This window comes from Panthera uncia, assembly GCF_023721935.1.
Source record: "Panthera uncia isolate 11264 chromosome B3 unlocalized genomic scaffold, Puncia_PCG_1.0 HiC_scaffold_1, whole genome shotgun sequence".
Taxonomy (NCBI): Eukaryota; Metazoa; Chordata; class Mammalia; order Carnivora; family Felidae; genus Panthera; species Panthera uncia.
Genome location: NW_026057582.1, coordinates 85,692,947 through 85,710,982, shown reverse-complemented (window position 1 = coordinate 85,710,982; position 18,036 = coordinate 85,692,947). Strand labels below are relative to the sequence as shown.

The following is an 18,036-nucleotide window of genomic DNA, read 5'->3' as shown; positions in this document are numbered from 1 at the left end:
CCCTCCTCAGGCTCTGTACAGATAGTGCGGAGCCTGCTTGGGATTCTCTCTCTGCCCCTCTCCCACTTTCTCTCTCAAAATAAGTAAGCTTAAAAAAAGAAAAGAAAGAAAAGTTTTTTCTCAAGGTTCAACTTGGTGCTAGCATTTTCTTTGTTTCAGGTGCTGGAAGAAAAAATAGTCCAGGAATATAAGAAGTTCAGGAAGGTAAGATAAGGTCTGGGAATGGTAGCAAGAAGGTAGAAATGGTAGATCTTTTTTTTTTTTTTTCTTTTTTTTTGATGTGGATGCTTTTTCTTTGCAGCGGTATCCAGGTTACAGGGAAGAAAAGCGTCGCTGTGAGTACCTGCATCAGAAATTGTCCCACATTAAAGGTCTCATCCTGGAGTTTGAGGAAAAAAACAGGGGCAGCTGAAGCTATCAGAAGGCTCTTTACCTTCTCTCTGCTCAGTGAGATATGAAGGAACAAAGCAACTATAAACTGCAGAGTGCAATTGTCTGCTCTTCTTATTGCTGAGTCCACGGTGGCAAGTACGAGAGCTCTTCTGTTCTCTTTAAGATTTCACTTTCATTGTCACATTTTACTTTTTAGGATGTGGGCACAGTGCCAAGATTCCACAACTGTGCCCAGGAGACTAGGAAGAGTAGCAGAGGCTTGGCTTCTTCATCTTTAGTTCAGCCAAGTCATTTTCAAATCCTGAGAAATGACACCCTTCCCAGGACAAGATACCTTGAGAACATTAGAATTTAGCCTGGTAGCCTCCCTAAAGCAACAGTAGAGAGAACTTTTGGTAACAGAGCTAAAACTTGTAACACACCTGGATATAATGGGAAAGGGCTTAGTTGTTCCCCATGTACTAAAAGTGAATTCTTTTACAAACATGGCTAAAAAATGAAAACTGATTGCTTCTGTGTCCTCTGTATAAGTTTGTATGCTTTCCTTAAACTCTTCAAGGCAATAGTTATTACCCACGATTATCTATTTGTACCATTTCTTGGGTGCTCTGAAAAATTAGATCCCCAGATCCCAGCCCAGGTCTTATGTATTAGAATCTTCAAGGTTATGGTTAGGCATCTTTACTTTTTCAAAGCACCAAGGATGATCTTGCTATGTATTTTGCTATTAAGGCTCTATCAAATCCATCTTATAATTTGCAGCTAGAGATTACAACAGGAATAAAGTTCTCTTTTTCAACCCATAGAGGTTGAGGATCATCTACAAATAGGGCTCCTATCTGGAATTATCTAGTACTAAAAACTTTAAATACAGATAGGATTTGGATTTACCCAAAAAACAGGGAAATTCATTTGAACAAAAGATCATGTCAGTCCTATCCTTCTTTTCCCCCACTGTTGCAGAAGAAAGTGGATGCTTCATTCACAACCAGGAATGATATGCCTTTCCCAGTTCCACTGGAGAAGGAAGTTAATGGGCCACACCTGGGCTATGGGGGAGAGAGGTGCACCCAGCAGTGTCAGCAATTCCTGAAACAACTTGGATGGAACCCCAACCTGATGCCACACCCATACAGGGCATTTTTGGGCAGAGACTAGCCTTGGGAGGTATAAACATGCTCAGTTGCATGACAAGGGTAAACAGTAACCCATCCTTAGGGTATGGGCAGGGCCTGAAACAGACCCAACAAAAAAAGTCCCTCACCTGTTGTTGTCATCAGGCCAGGGGCCTGGGCAATAAACATGTAAAGACAGAAAATGACGAAAGGTAGAATGGATTTATAGGTGATGACTATGGACCTAGTTAGCTGTTCTATAGCAGCACTGACCAATATGGTAAGCCAGTAGCTCTAGGTGTGACTATTGAAATCAATGAAATTTTAAAATGTAGTTCTTAGTTACATTTCAAATGTTCAGTAACTACCTGTGTTAGACAATGAAAATTATGGAACATTGCCAAGATTCCAGAAAATTCTATTGGACAGTGCTGATCTAAAAAATCTTTGGTTCCCTATCTCCTGGAAAAAAGACAGTTTAAAGGGGGCTCATTTATTGTCACTGTTCCAAATGTACAAAAAAAATTAGAAAATAACCCCCCAACTCAATCCCCCCCACCCCCACAACATTACCCCCAACACAAATAATTTTCCCAAAACCACAAACATCAACTGGTCCTGGTATTTCCATAAACAGTGCAGCTAAGAAACAGTTTAGAGAAAATTTAACGGGATTCAGATTATATCCATTCTGTCCTCTCTGCCCTGAGAGTAATAATCCCATATGGGTCCCAGTACTCCCCAATGGTTTTCCCATCTCTGGTGGAAGAGTCCTTTTACAAAGTGGCATGTTTGGCTGCTGCTTTAGAGATCCTCCTGTGCCTTCTTCTTCTTCTTGGCTTTTTCTTCTTGAATTATAGGGGGGTTTGTTGCCTCTCGCTGTAGATAGCTAATAAAATCACTTAATTCACGGCCACCCTGAAAACAGAAAGATTACTCTGAAAATTTAACCTTTTAAAGAACCCTGGATTTTTTCTCCCCAATAGGAAGACTTTTGAGTTTATAAAAGCACGTTAGCAACCACATACATTGACTATGAAACTGAAGTTTCCAGTTAAGTAAAATTTAAAGAACTGAATATGTATGTGTATGTGTGTATCTGTGGGGAGATGAGACAACGCACTTACTTCGTATTTCTTTGGGTTTAGCTTCTTGTTGGCTGGAGAGAAGTAGATGGTAGGAAAACTGGGTAAAAAAAAAAAAAAAGTGAACTCATTTTCAGATTCCAGGGTAAGTCCAACATATACTTCCCCAATAACTTTCTGGGAATAACTTCTCTTCATGATTTCTATTTCTGACCAGATACCACTCTCTATCAGTGGCTAGGTTACATCCTATCAAAGCTCACAAATCTGTGCCAGTCATGTGGACCCTTGCAGCAGAACTCTAAGCCAAAAAGGCATCTGGTTCCATGCTCAAGTGCAGTGAGGGATCCACTCCCTAAACTATGCCCAATAAATGGTTTGCAAGCTTACTTTTTCCTATCAATTGCCTGAACACTTTTATTAGCTTTTAATCTACTTACCCTCTGACTTCATATGGAGAAGGCACATCATTGGCTGTAGCATCCATCTTGGCTATGATAATATTTGGGTCTTTTCTGAGCTGTTAATAAAAAAGGTTAGACCTTTAAAGTTTCTGGTGACCAAGGGACACTTAGTCAAATCAACACTTAAAATAACCTCATTTTTAAACACCTGGATAAGTTCTGCTCCAGTAGGAAGTGTAGTGACACTTTACATAATATCTAGCTTTCCAAAGGCATCCATTTCTCTCTTGGTTTCTACATATTAAGACTCTGTTTATAGCTACCTTCAAAATTACCTGACTTCCATAAGACATTACAAGGGAAACATAATGGATTCATACACGCCATTACCAAAATTCAGAAGCCTGGATACTTTTAACCACAATCTAGATTGAGTCTAAGGAGTGGAATATCAAAAACAGGTATCTGAGGCACTGCACAGGCTAGAGACACTAGCGGGTCAGCCAGGAGAAAATAAAGAGTAGACAGCTGGAAAAAAAATCTACCAGGACACAGGTACTGAATTAATTAGGGTAACTAGCCAATGCTGAATTATGTGTCAACTTCCCAACTCAATATTTATCTTCAGAATATGGTTCAGACTTACCTTCTCTCCCAGTTCTTTATACTTAGGCTCCAGATTCTTACAGTGACCACACCAAGGAGCGTAAAATTCAATCAGCACATCTTTATTTTCATCATTCACTATTTCATCAAAATTCTCTGCTACCACTACCTGGAATACACCAAAGATTCTCTAGTTGGTAAGGCAAGATGAAGAATAAAAATTCACCACATGCTGTATTTGTTTCTGCACCTAAACCCTATCAAAATGTGCTGTGTTGTCCCTGAAAATATGTCACTGAAACCCAAATAGCATCTACAGACTATATTAAAGATGTTTCTGACCATTTTCCAGAAACAACTCATTCCCAGGTCTGTCACCTGTCAAACTTTGTTCAGTAAGTCATAGGAAATAAGTGCTACCCAACCCTTCCTTAATCTCAAAGCAACAATCTCAAAACTATTCTTAGAGGTTAGCTTGCTCTACCCTGAAGAGTAACTTAGTTCTAATATAAATACTAACAAAAATTCTATGAAGCCGGCACCTGGGTGACTCAGTCGGTTAAGTGTCTGACTCTGGATATCAGCTCAGGTGATGACCCCATGGCCATGAGCCTGAGCCTCGCATTGGGCTCCATGCTCAGTGGAGCCTGGGATTCTCTCTCTCCCTTTCTCTCTCTGCCCCTTCCCCACTTGTGCACATTCTCTCTCAAAATAAATTCTATGAAGATTTTATACTCTTGCCCCTTGAGCATCATGAGCTCTGCCAATGCTTATTTTATGACTCAGGGAGAGGAGGACAAACAAAACCAAAAACATGACAGCCAACAAGGTCTTCACTTAGACGAAGCATTTTTGGAATATGAGAAACGAGAAGAAGGGGCACCTGGGTGGCTCAGTCGGTTAAGAAATGAGGAGAGTCAATTATATCTCAATAAAACTAAGATCGGGGGACAATGAGGAGAGGCAGCTGCTTAGAGCCTTGGTGAAGCTATGGGCACCTCACCTTTACTGGCCCGTCATTGCTCTCTGGGATGGGCTCAGACTTCAGGTATCTCTTCAGGTTGCCATCAAAATAATCCTGCAGGAATCTTTCAAGAGCCTTGCCATCACGTCTGCAATTGAAAGACAAGGGTCAGGTTTGTTAATCTTCTATTGAGAGGATTAAAAGCAATTTTTTAGTTTCATATTCTAGCTCCAGTTTCAAGGTTAGAAACTGGAAGTTAAAAACAGGAGGACCTTATCTCTCAATATGCAGATCTACTGACTGAACAAAAAACCCAACCACCTCCTATATTTGTAGCATATTCTTTGTGAATCAGAAAGGTCAGAGATGGAAGAAAACACTGGTTTTCTGGAAAGTCACTTCTGCAGAAGAACCAGGTCAGGTCTTTTTTGCTCTGAAAAATACCACCTATTTACAGTATCTTGTTTTACTGATTTCCTCACAAGGAAGACTTTTCTCTCCAAGTCTCAGAAAGTGAAAAGTCCTAATTTTGTGGGGTTTTAAGATATTTCCATTCCCTGAGTTCACTTTAGGCCAGTAAGTATTCAAAGAATAAAAGACATTTTACAGGGATGAGAGGGGGTTGCAATGGTTTGAAATTACATCAATCTCAAGAGACCATTCAATGTTCTCGATGTACTATTTTTAATAGCAAGGTAGAAACAATCATGTAAGTATTCCAAGCTGCCATCCTTTTGCTAATTTTCAGAATTTATTAAGGATTGTGATCCTTAAAGTCCCTAAAATTAACTAAGAAAAATGACAATCATACGTCTTGGCTAGAAGACCTATCTTCACATTCTAACGTTCTTCTTTATAAATTCTCAGTAGCGTAAAAGGCTTTACATTTCTTTGCAGAATCCACTCCCAAACCCACATTAACTTGTAACTCACGAGAACTCCTCCTGCATGACAAACTTCTCTCCTTTTGCAGTTCTGATAGCAACAACAGGAATATCTCCAGCAGTGCTTTCCAAGCCAAAATCAGAAAGTTCATGGCTAAAGGTTTTGCGGCTAGCTACAGCAAAGCTGAGTTTGTTTCCAGCATCTAGGAATTTCTTTGCTACCATCATCACTCTGTGGGAAATAAGACATATTTACACCAAGATTTATATCATGGTGGTAAACCACTTCTGAAATCAAGAAGCTAGAAAGCAAAGACTAAATTTTACAGTCCACCAGCCCTCTGGAATCAGTCTAAACTACATTCTTGGCCACTGACACAGAATCATGGTACACTGTTAGGTCTTACTGAATTTCACTGCCAAACTGGTGGTACCAAATAGTCCATTCCCAATGAATCTTGTTATACTGTAATATAACTAAAATATTGCAGGCATAACGACTGATCTGAAAAAATTTATAAGGGTAAAATGCTCTAAGAATCTTGATGGGCAAATAGGCACAATATTTTAAACAAATTCTAGATCACGTTTGCATTTTTACTGGGAGGTTAGGAATCAACTATGTCACAGGCAAAGGAATACCTATGGAAGATATGCCCAACAGATTATGTAAATAGTTTATGTTATTTGTCCTTAACAGCTTTAAATGTGGTTTTTGGGAGCCAACTGTTCCCATTCTAATTGGCTGTGACATCATACACTGTAAGAGGATATTTAGAAGAAAGTGTTTATATATTAGGCAAACTTGTTTATGAAAGGGAAAAATTATCCTTATTACCTGTTTCTCCAGTAGTTGGAACCTTTGGCATTCTTTTCATAGTCCACATCATAGTAAGCCACAAGTAAGTCCTTCCCCTGCATCAAATCTTTATTGTCTTCTGTCATGTGAGGGCAGATACCAAAACTGAAATAAATAATCCATTATCAAATCTGGCAGGTTCAGCTAGGTTATGGAATTATCACAAAGTAACTGATAGCACTTAGAAAAGCAAAAGAAAATTCAACATAAAGAAAAGTACAGAACAATATACCCTCTAAGAGTTCTAGGTTCCACACATTACTGCTTTAATATAAACTTCAACTATTACTGTTCAATCCTTTGAATGAGGCTGTTTAATCCAAAACGTGGGTCTGCTTAATAAGTGAGGTAAGCAAACTAAAATGAAGCCAAGAAATCCCAACCAAGGTACTCACATGTTTTCTTGGATAAATTTTTTAATCTTGCCACTGGTCATTTTCTGTTCTACATATGCCACAGTCTTGTCCTCAAATTTGTTCATCAGATGTGAAGGACGAAACAAGGTGATACCCCTTAAAAAGAAGGTATTAGTAGGTAGGCAGGAGAACAGTCTTCAATCTTTTATTTAAAGCTCAGACCATCTACTCTTGCTGCTTTTACTGTCACCATTTAAGCACATAAGGACTCTTTTCTGGGACCACAGACTTGGCAACATGACCACAGACTTGGCTAACCACCTTAATCTCAAGTGCAATAATTGGATATAGTTTAATAAACCTTGAGTTGGAAAGTTAGGAGACTGTGGTTCTAATTCTAGCCCCACCATGATCAATGGAATCCTTTTGGGCTTCAGTTTTTCCATCAATGCAAAAAGGGATTTAAGGGGGTTAGAGTAGAGGATTAATTTCCAAACCTTTAAAAATAGTAACAGAACCCAACTTACCCCCAAATTCCAAGATGCACAATAAAGCAGAGCTTGCTCTTACTGGAAGGTAACTTGCCCTGCTTTCCCACATAGAGAATTATTTCACTACAGAAAATACCTTTAAGATTCCTTCCAGCTGAAAAATTCCAAAGGTGGGTATACAATTATAAGTAATGTTTAGCTTGAGTTCATCCTGTCCTAGACTTCTCTATCCCAATAAACCAAGTTTTACCACTTTTTTTCTTGCTGGTACTATTTTGCCCCTCTACCTAAACCAGCTTTCCTCACTCCACTGAACACTTGAAACAAATTCCTTCTTTAATTTCTAAACTTGTTCTGCTAAAACTAAACCCCAATTTGGTCTGAGTCCCAGGTTTATATCAAGTATCACCTTTCCCAGAAAATACCACTATTTTAACTACTAATCTCTCACCTCTAGGTTCACTGTCATTCATTCCTCCTCCCCACACTGCACATACACCCACACAGAATTTTATCACTTGTTTTTCGCTAGGTGTCAGCACCTTTATTAGAATTTTTTTTTTTTTTAATGTTTATATTTGAGACAGAGAGAGAGACAGACAGAGTGCAAGCAGGGTAGGAGCAGAGAGAGGGAGACACAGAATCTGAAGCAGGCTCCAAGCTGTAAGCTGTCAGCACAGAGCCCAACACAAGGCTCGAACTCACAAACCACAAGATCATGACCTGAACTGAAGTCAGATACTTAACTAAGCCACCCAGGCACCCCTAGGTGTCAGCACCTTTAATTCCTTATATCCCACTCTCACTCTTCCAGTATTAACCACAGACTTTATGTTAATTAAAACATAGGCATTTTATAGCACACAGGGAAACTACATAACAAAAGGGAACCTAATACAAACATGCTGGGCAAACAAAAATGTGAACAGGGCTAAGATTTGTTTTTTTTTTAGTGTAGTTACAAACTTCAGAGCAGTTATTCCCCCCAAAATAGAAATCCAACAATTCCAAATACACTCTTTAATGATGTTATGACCTTGGTGTACACGTGATGACCTTAAGACCCCTTTCATGTAAGGTCTTCTCAGTAAGACTTCTAATCAGAAGCTGATAGGCCACTTTAAAGGCAGCCATAATAAATACATCTATGGTTAACAGACTAATGGGTGAAGTGCTTAATGACCCACAGGTGGCTCCACATTCATTTACAGACCTGGTATGTCTTAATCTAGAAGTTAGTCAAGCTTACAACTTTGCATCTAGACTTTCTAGGTTCAAATCCTAGTTCTGACATTTACCTACTGTGAAGCTAGGGAAATTAACCTCTTTGAATACTTTCTCCTCTATAAAATGAGGATAGTAACAGATGTGTCTCACCAGTTGTTAGGAAGATTAAGTGAGTTAGCAGTAAATAGCACACAGTAAACACTACATAGTTTGTTAAATATAAATCAATAACAGTAGCTCTTGGCACACCTTTCTTCTTTATATGCTCACCCTGAGTGATCTCTTCTAGTCTCATGGTTTCAGTAATTATTTACGTGTGCTTGATCCATAAATGTTTATCTCTAGTTCAGAACCTTTCCTGAATTCTAGTCTCAATCATCCAATTGTCTACTGGATCTTCACTACATGGTTGTCTCAAAAACTTCACACTCACTGTGCCAAAAGGAACTCATCATCATTCCCTTCATATTTAAATTTGTTACTATTCATCTTTACTAGCTCGATGATAACTATGGTTGACCCAGTCATCCAAGTTTTTAAAAACCTAGACTCACTCTAGATTTTCCTCTTTTCACACACGGCTAGGGACTAAATCCTAACGTTTATATTTTCTATACTCTCTCCTTCTTCTCCGTGACCCTAATGCTGCCTTAATTTAGTCTCTGAGAGATCACACTTAGTTTAGACTCTGACTCCCTTGCCATTTCTCCCCCTTCAAACCATCATCACATGGGTTCCAGCAACTTTTCTTCTGAAATACAAAATCACATTACTCACCAGCTCAAAGCCTTTAATGGCTCTGAAATGTCTAAAAGATAAAATAAAAATTATTTTGTGTGTACTTGGGGCACATGGGTGGCCCAGTTGGTTAAGCATTCAACTTCGGCTCAGGACATGATCCTGCAGTTCTTGAGTTTGAGCCCCGCATCAGGCTCTGTGCTGACAGCTCAGAGCCTGGAGCCTGCTTCAGATTCTGTGTCTCCCTCTCTCTCTGCCCCTCCCCCGCTTGCATTCTGCCTCTCTCAAAAATAAAAAATAAACAGTAAAAAAAATTGTTTTTAATTCTTTTGTATGCATTTCCAAAGTCTTCTATAATTTGGTTTCTGATCTTTCACTATGACATCATTTACAAACGATACTCCAGCAGTACTACAGATCTCAACATTCCTAAATTATTTCATTACCTGGGGCCTTCACTCCTGCTGCTCTGGTATAAATTTTTCTTTAAATCTAGAATAATTTTTATTCCAACTGCCAAAACTTATCTTTCAAAACATACCTCAAGAATTATGTCCTCTACGAAGTTTTTTCTCTTCCTTTTTTTTTAAAGTTTATTTATTTATTCATTCATTCATTCATTCATTCATTCATTCATTTAGAGAGGGAGAAGGAGGGGTGAAAGGGAATGGGAAAGGACAGAGAGAGGGAGAGAGAGAATCCCAAGCAGTATCCACACTATCAGCGCAGAGCCCAACCCAGGGCTCAGTCTCACGAACTGTGAGATCATGACCTGAGCTGAAATCAAGAGCAAGATGCTTAACCAACTGAGCCACTCAGGTTCCCCAGAAGTTTTTTCTGATACTACTCCCCATCATCAAAGAAAAAAATCACTCCCTCTGTTCTTCCCGCATGCCCTGAATATGTCTATAACACTTGACACTTGCCCACTTGACACTTACATTTTTTTACATATTCACTGTCTCCCTCTACTAGATGGACCTCAAAGGCAGCAATAGTTTCTAGCAGTTGGCTTAATGCCTAGCAAGTGTTCAGTAAATCTTTTGGGCCTAAAAATCACCAGTTCACACAATTAGTATTTGGTACAGAAATCTACAAAGATAGTCAACTCAGTCACTTACTCTCCATTATCATCATATTTGTTCACCAGAAACTCCACATTGGTGTGTGCAAATCGGTAGTTATCCCTCAAGTTGCTGGCTGCTTTTAGAAACTCAGAGTGAGCATCACTGAATAAATCCTTGAAAAAACCTGTACAAAAAGTGTCAAACACCAGGAAGAAACAGTATTGAAACATATTCAAACTTAAAAATTTTTTTCCATAACCTTAATTCTATTTACAAATAAGCCAAGTGAGATAGACAAGAGGACTAGGCCTGCTTTGCCATGACTACCTAGGATATTTGACAAAATAACTTAACAGAATTTTCCCCCTACCCTTTAAAAAATGTTTGTCCAAGGGAGTCAAGGGAGAGAATTTGTCAGAGTTCAGGTCTTATTATTATTATTTTTTAATGTTTATTTTTGAGAGAGACAGAGCACAAACAGAGGAGGGGCAGAGAAAGAGGGAGACAGAAGCCGAAGCAGGCTGCAGGCTCTGAGCTGTCAGCACAGAGCCCGATGTGGGGCTTGAACCCATGAACTGTGATATCACGACCTGAGCTGAAGTCAGATGCTCAACCGACTAAGCACTCAGGCACCCCAAAAAACCTACCTGTTTCTTAAATGTCTGCTTATAGTTAACGCTTTGAAAATATACAGAATCAGTAATATCCAGACGGTAAGAAGTAGCTTTTAATCAAATTTAAATTATAAACCGTCTTCTACTACCAGAAAGTTAAGTTTTATTATAATAAGACTGAGAGAAGCACAGTTATAGGTTTAAATTCATTTTTTAAGTCAAATGTATTACACATTAATTTAAAACAAAATAAAGAGGGGCGCCTGGGTGGCGCAGTCGGTTAAGCGTCCGACTTCAGCCAGGTCACGATCTCGCGGTCCGCGAGTTCGAGCCCCGCGTCAGGCTCTGGGCTGATGGCTCGGAGCCTGGGGCCTGTTTCCGATTCTGTGTCTCCCTCTCTCTCTGCCCCTCCCCCGTTCATACTCTGTCTCTCTCTGTCCCAAAAATAAATAAAAAACGTTGAAAAAAAAAATTTTTTAAAACAAAATAAAGAACACTCCAGATGTAGAATGTGTTTAGTTCGTTCAAGTTGTTTTAAGGATAAAATGAGATACCGCAACACCTGAGAAAGCAAAGGTTGCTGTATAAATATACACAGATCCTAGCAATTTAATCTCAACTAAATCCCCTACTACTGTGAAAACAGGTTTATTATTTACTAGTGTCCTCCCACCTTAAAACATTATTTTCAATCTTAACTACTCTATTGAGTTTAAATCTCAGAATTTGAGATGTTATAGAAAAAGGTGTTTTCCTATTTTGGGTGTTTAATTGAAATTAAATCTTTATTTGTAAGAACACAAAGCCACTCAAATAAAACCAATTTTTTCCACATTATAGTGATGCTGACCTAAATCTATGAGGTGTTTTTTCAAGTGCCCTTGAGGTTTCCTAAACTGTTTTAACTTTGTCGTTTACTCAGATATTAGAGGGTTTTTGAAACCGAGTTGATGATTTTGTTGTATAATCAAATATTTGCTACTTACCCACCACAGAAGCATCTTTATCACTAATGAACTTCTCAAATTCTTCCTCAGTCCTGAGAGGAACGGAAGCTGGTCCAGCCTGCTTCTTCAGGTGGCTGACAATTCCATCTTAAAAGATAAGATGAAAGATTATACCAACACAAATTTCTAATTTTTGAGAAGGCAATCGCAATCATTCACATATTCAAAGTTCAAAAAGAGGGTGCCTGGCCAGACAGAGAAGCATGCGATTCTTGACCTCAGGGCTTGGGGCACCTGGGTCGCTCAGTCAGTTGAGTGTCCAACTTCAGCTCAGGTCATGATCTCACGGTTCATGAGTTTGAGCCCCACGTTGGGCTCACTGCTGTCAGTCCAAAGCCCACTTCGGATTCTCTGTTCCCCTGCCACCCCTGCTTGCACTCTCTCTCTCAAAATAAGTAAAACGTTCAAAAAAATAAATTAAAAAAATATTTTAATAAAAAGATAAAATCTTAAAAAAAAGTTCAAAAGGATACACAATGAAAAGTTTTCTTCCAGGGGCGCCTGGGTGGCGCAGTCGGTTAAGCGTCCGACTTCAGCCAGGTCACGATCTCGCGGTCCGTGAGTTCGAGCCCCGCATCAGGCTCTGGGCTGATGGCTCGGAGCCTGGAGCCTGTTTCCGATTCTGTGTCTCCCTCTCTCTCTGCCCCTCCCCCGTTCATGCTCTGTCTCTCTCTGTCCCAAAAATAAATAAAAACGTTGAAAAAAAAAAAAATTTAAAAAAAAAAGTTTTCTTCCTTTGTCTTTAGTTACCCAGTTTCCTCCCTATAGGATGTTTCAGTTTTTTGTCTATGTATTTTGCATTAACAAGCAATTACATATTTTTTCTTTCTTTTCTCCCCAAATGGCAGCATATGCATAGGCTCTTTTGTATTTTCTTGTCATTGAATATAATTTAAAGATAATTTATGCCAAAATACATAAAAAGCTAGCTACCTCAGTCTTTTTTATAGCTGTATAGAGTTTCACCGCATGGATGTACTATAATTTATTTTACTAGACACAAATGATAGACATTTGTTTCCAGTTTCTTGCTGTTATAAATGATCCCGCAATAAACAACCTTGTATTAATGTCACTTTGCCCATGATTGAATAGATCTGTAGGTTAAATTCCTAGAAGCAGATTCACTGGATCAAAGAGTACATGAATTTATAATGGTTAAACTACCCCCTCAAAGAGACTGTACGTATTTATAACTCCTACCCAGGATGTATTGGATGTATTAGTGTTATTCACTCTGCCTAGAACATTCTTTCCCCAGATATCCTCCTGGCTCCCTTTCTCATCTCCTTTAGGTCTTTACTCAAATGTCATCTTCTCAATGGTGCTCTCCCTGATCATCCCATTGTAAACTAAAACCTATTCAACCTCCAACACTCCTAAACTCCTGTCCCTGGCTTTATATTTCTCTACAGCACCTTTTACCCATCTAATTAATACTCTGTCCTTATTGTTTTCATCTATCTCTCCCCACTACAAAGTAAATTCCAAATGCATAAGGATGCTTGTCTGTTTTGCTCAGTGATATATACCTAGCTCTAGGATAACTTAGCAGTTAAGTCTGAGAAACATCCACTTTGCAAATAAAGTAAGCAAATATCTCTTATTCTCAAGTAGCAGAGTCACTGGTAGCCTTACATTTTAAAGGCAGAAAATGCAAAAAAACAAAAACAAAACAAAAACCAAGCAGAAGATGCAGTGACTTGGCTAGCCTGTGTAAGAGTTTAACTATATATGGGTGAAATTATGCCACGTATAGGATCCACCTACATCACACTTCCCTACTGAGGTGAAATGGGCTAGATAACTAAAACAGTTTAGAAAACACAAAAACACAAAAAAAATCGTCTTATCCCTTAAGCCTAGTTGACAGACCATTAATCTACTTTCTTCTGGGGTCCATTAAAACCATTCATAGGCTCCCAATGCCCAGAGGCTAAACAGGCAGTGCTCCTCCTCCATAATATTCTACCTCTTGCACCTCCTTTCTCTTCTTCCCTTTTTTTTTTTTCCTAATTTTTTTTAATGTTTATTTATTTTCCAGAGAGACAGGGACAGAATGTGAGTGGGTTAGGGGCAGAGAGAGGGAGACACAGTATCCGAAGCAGGCTCCAGGCTCTGAGCTGTCAGCACAGAGCCTGATGCGGGGACAGAACTCACCAGCTGTGAGATCATGACCTGAGCCTAAGTCGGACGCTCAACCACTGAGCCACCCAGGCACCCCTCACCCCCTTTCTCTTCTAAGTACTCTCTTCTAAGTACTGAGACACTACACTGTTTAACCCTTTCAATACAAAATAGTCTGTATTTTTTCTAATGTTTTTTCCTTCTCTTTCCAGTCACAGACTTTTTTGTCCCTTTTAAATGTTTTCCTCAACTCACATAGGAGGGGTTGCATCAAAAGATTAATTGAAATTGAATATATTTATTTAGCCTTCAAGAGGATCATTATTACTACATCATGATATAAATTATAAAGAACATTAACCTGGGGCTATGATGAGAAATGTTACTTTTCTCCTAAGAATTTAAAATTCTTTGGAAGGTAAAATGGGAGTACGGAGCAACCACATTAAGCAGGAGAGCAAAGAGCATAATTTGTAGAGGAGTACATGAACAAGTAATAAATTCTAAGTACCAAACATCTGACCTCCTAGTCAGATACTGAGAAATTCTCAAAGTTAAGAAATCTAGGTTATAGCCCAAATGAGAATAGCTGACCAGTGGCAGTCTAATTGGGTTCACTTATAACTTAGTTAGGACCTGTTCAAGTTCACAAAAACATTTCAATATTTCTAACTGCAAATTCTACCCTAAATTAAGTGAATAAAATCTGAAAGGTAGCATGGATTCTTTAACACTTTTTACCTCAGGAAAAAATTTTTGTTTCCTTCTGTGCTTAGACATACCAAATTTTAAGTGTTAGCTAAATGACCTCAGTTGAGGGGCGCCTGGGTGGCTCAGCCGGTTAAGCGTCCGACTTCGGTTCAGGTCATGATCTCATGGTCCGTGAGTTCGAGCCCTGCGTCGGGCTCTGTGCTGACAGCTCAGAGCCTGGAGCCTGCTTCAGATTCTGTGTCTCCCTCTCTCTTTGACCCTCCCCCATTCATGCTCTGTCTCTCTCTGTCCCAAAAATAAATAAACATTTTAAAAAAAAAAATTAAAAAAAAAAATGACCTCTGTTGAGCTGAAATATTTATTCATGCATTCAACAAAGAGTTACTGAGTATCTACTAGATGTGAGAAAACTTAGGTGAAGACAAAGTAGTAAATAAACAAAGGTCTCTGCTTTCCTAGAGCTTACAGTGTAAGTAAATCTCCAAGTAAGTCACCAAATAATAAATAAAATCTCCAAATAAACAATTAAAAATATAATAACTGGCACTATATAGAGAATTAAGAAGTTGATGTCTTAAGAAAATGACTGGATGGCTACCTTAGGTCTGGTGGCCTGGGAAAGCCTCTGGGAGGTGAAATTCAAGCCAGTATCTCCATGACAAAAAGGAGCAAGCCATGCAAACATAGCAGAAGATCATTTTGGGTTGTGAACAAAACCAGGGCAAAGGTCCTAATAAGGTGAAACAATCTTGAGATGATAGGAGAGTTAGGCAGCAGCCATGTTATGTAGAGCTTTGTATATAAGTAACCATCATGCATACTGAAGAAATTCCATCTCCCTAAAATACCCAACTGAATCCCTTTTTTCTCTTAGCTTTCCATCATGAAAAGGTAAAATTTGCATGTTTATTTGATAGACAAAGACAAAACCGTCCAAAATATTTTTTCATCATCAATTATAGGGCCCTATACCGGACTTCAAGCTGTATTACAAAGTTACAATCATCAAGACAGTATGTTACTGACACAAGAACAGACACTCAGATCAACGGAACAGAGCAGAGAACCCAGAAATGGACCCACAAACGTATGGCCAACTCATCTCTGACAAAGCAGGAAAGAATATCCAATGGAATAAAGACAGTCTCTTCAGCAAGTGGTGCTGGGAAAACTGGACAGCGACATGCAGAAAAATGAACGTGGACCACTGTCTTACAGCATACATAAAAATAAACTCAAAATGGATGAAAGACCTAAATGTAAGACAGGAAGCCATCAAAATCCTTGAGGAGAAAGCAGGCAAAAACCTCTTTAACCTTGGCCGCAGCAACTTCTTATTGAACAGGTCTCCGGAGGGAAACAAAAGCAAAAATGAACTAATGGGACCTCATCAAAATAAAAAGCTTCTGCACAGCAAAGGAAACAATCAGCAAAACTAAAAGGCAACTGACAGAATGGGAGAAGATATTTGCAAATGACCTATCAGATAAAGGGTTAGTATCCAAAATCTATAAAGAACTTACCAAATTCAATACCCAAAAAACAATCCAGTGAACAAATGAGCAAAAGACATGAATGGACACTTCTCCAAAGAAAACATCCAGATGGCCAACTGACACATGAAAAAATGCTCAACATCACTCATCATCAGGGAAATACAAATCAGAACCACAAGGAGACACCACCTCACACCTGTCAGAATGGCTAACATTAACAACTCAGGCAACAACAGATGTTGACGAGGATGGGGAGAAAGGGGAACCCTTTTGCACTGCTGGTGGGAATGCAAACTGGTGCAGCCACTCTGGAAAACAGTATGGAGGTTCCTCAAAAAATTAAAAATAGAACTACCCTACGACCTGGCAATTGCACTACTAGGTATTTATCTGAGGAATACAGGTATGCTGTTTCAAAGGGACACATGCACCCCAATGTTTATAGCAGCAATATCAACAATAGCCAAAGTATGGAAAGAGCCCAAATGTCCATCGACAGATGAATGGATAAAGAAGATGTGGTATACTGGGACGCCTGGGTGGCTCAGTCGGTTAAGCGTCCGACTTCGGCTCAGGTCATGATCTCACGGTTTGTGAGTTTGAGCCCCGTGTCAGGCTCTGTGCTGACAGCTTGGAGCCTGGAGCCTGCTTCAGATTCTGTGTCTCCTTCTCTCTCTGCCCCTCCCCAACTTGTGCTCTGTCTGTGTCTCTCAAAAAATAAATAAATGTAAAAAAAAATTAAAAAAAAAAAAAAAAAAGACGTGGTATATATATACAATGGAGTATTACTCGGCAATCAAAAAGAATGAAATCTTGAAGAGAAGCAAAAATAATATAAAAACAGGGAGGGAGACAAAACATAAGAGACTCTTAAATATGGAGAACAGAGTGTTACTGGAGGGGTTGTGGGAGTCGGGGATGGGCTAAACGGGTAAGGGGCATTAAGGAATCTAGTCCTGAAATCAGTGTTGCACTATATGCAAACTTGGATGTAAATTTAAAAAATAAATTAAATAAATAAAAGAATATTGTAGGAACAACCATAAAAAAATAAAAAATAATAGGCTCTATAGGATCCAGTCCCTATTTGCCTTTCAAACTTCATTTGTCATCTATGCTAATTACACTCCAGCCACATGGTCTTTTCTGTCCCTTGAACACATCAAGCTCAGTTATACCTTAGGGCCTTTTTGTATACCTTAGAGTCTTCCCTCTGCTTGGAAGGCTCTGGCCCAGATCTCAAGGCTAGCTCATTCCTAGCATTCATGTCTCAGCTCAAAAGTTACATCTGATAACTCTGATGATGTGGTACCCCCAAACTCAATCACTATCATATGGTTTTATTTTTCTCCTTTTTAAAAAAAAATTTAATGTTTTTTTCTAATTTTTTTTTAACATTTATTTATTTTTGAGACAGAGAGAGACCGAGCATGAACGGGGGAGGATCAGAGAGAGAAAGGGAGACACAGAATCTGAAACAGGCTCCAGGCTCTGAGCTGTCAGCACAGAGCCTGACGTGGGGCTCATACTCATGAACTGCAAGATCATGACCTGAGACGAAGTCGGACACTTAACCAACTAAGGCACCCAGGCGCCCCAATGTTTTTTTTTAAATCTTTGATGGGGGGGAGGGGAACCACAGGCACGTGTCAGTGGTGGAGGGGCAGAGAGAGGGGAACAGAGGACCCAAAGCAGGATCTGTGTTGACAGCAGAGAGCAGGATGTGGGGCTAGAATTCATGAATCATGATCATGACCTGAGCCAAAGTTGGACACTTAACCGACTGGGTTACCCAGGTGCCCCTAATTTTCCCCTTTAATGCTCTTATCACAAATTGAATTTATCTGGGGCGCCTGGGTGGCTTGGTCGGTTAAGCGTCCGACTTCGGCTCA

The 18,036-nt window shown here is 39.3% G+C and overlaps 2 protein-coding genes across 4 annotated transcripts in view; one reads left to right on the top strand and one right to left on the bottom strand.

The window, feature by feature from the left end:
* ELL3 (elongation factor for RNA polymerase II 3) overlaps positions 1-16,870 on the top strand; it is a 39,997-nt gene extending 23,127 nt beyond the window's left edge. For 2 of the 3 annotated variants that reach the window (XM_049613523.1, XM_049613521.1), the window contains 3 exons: positions 160-204; positions 302-335; positions 15,611-16,870. In XM_049613523.1, coding sequence (XP_049469480.1) covers positions 160-204; positions 302-335; positions 15,611-15,756 — 225 coding nt within the window. In that variant the 3' untranslated portion in view covers positions 15,757-16,870. Of the gene's footprint in view, positions 1-159; positions 205-301; positions 901-15,610 lie in introns of those variants that run through there. The other variant, XM_049613522.1, reaches the window with a different exon arrangement.
* Positions 1,904-18,036, bottom strand: part of PDIA3 (protein disulfide isomerase family A member 3) — a 26,409-nt gene continuing 10,276 nt past the window's right edge. Inside the window, exons 4-13 of the mRNA XM_049613518.1 lie at positions 11,790-11,897; positions 10,244-10,373; positions 6,706-6,822; positions 6,290-6,415; positions 5,501-5,683; positions 4,607-4,715; positions 3,644-3,772; positions 3,034-3,113; positions 2,636-2,693; positions 1,904-2,426 (exon numbers count right to left, since the gene is read on the bottom strand). Of these exons, the coding sequence (XP_049469475.1) occupies positions 2,313-2,426; positions 2,636-2,693; positions 3,034-3,113; positions 3,644-3,772; positions 4,607-4,715; positions 5,501-5,683; positions 6,290-6,415; positions 6,706-6,822; positions 10,244-10,373; positions 11,790-11,897 (1,154 nt within the window). The 3' untranslated portion in view covers positions 1,904-2,312. The remainder of the gene's footprint in view (positions 2,427-2,635; positions 2,694-3,033; positions 3,114-3,643; positions 3,773-4,606; positions 4,716-5,500; positions 5,684-6,289; positions 6,416-6,705; positions 6,823-10,243; positions 10,374-11,789; positions 11,898-18,036) is intronic.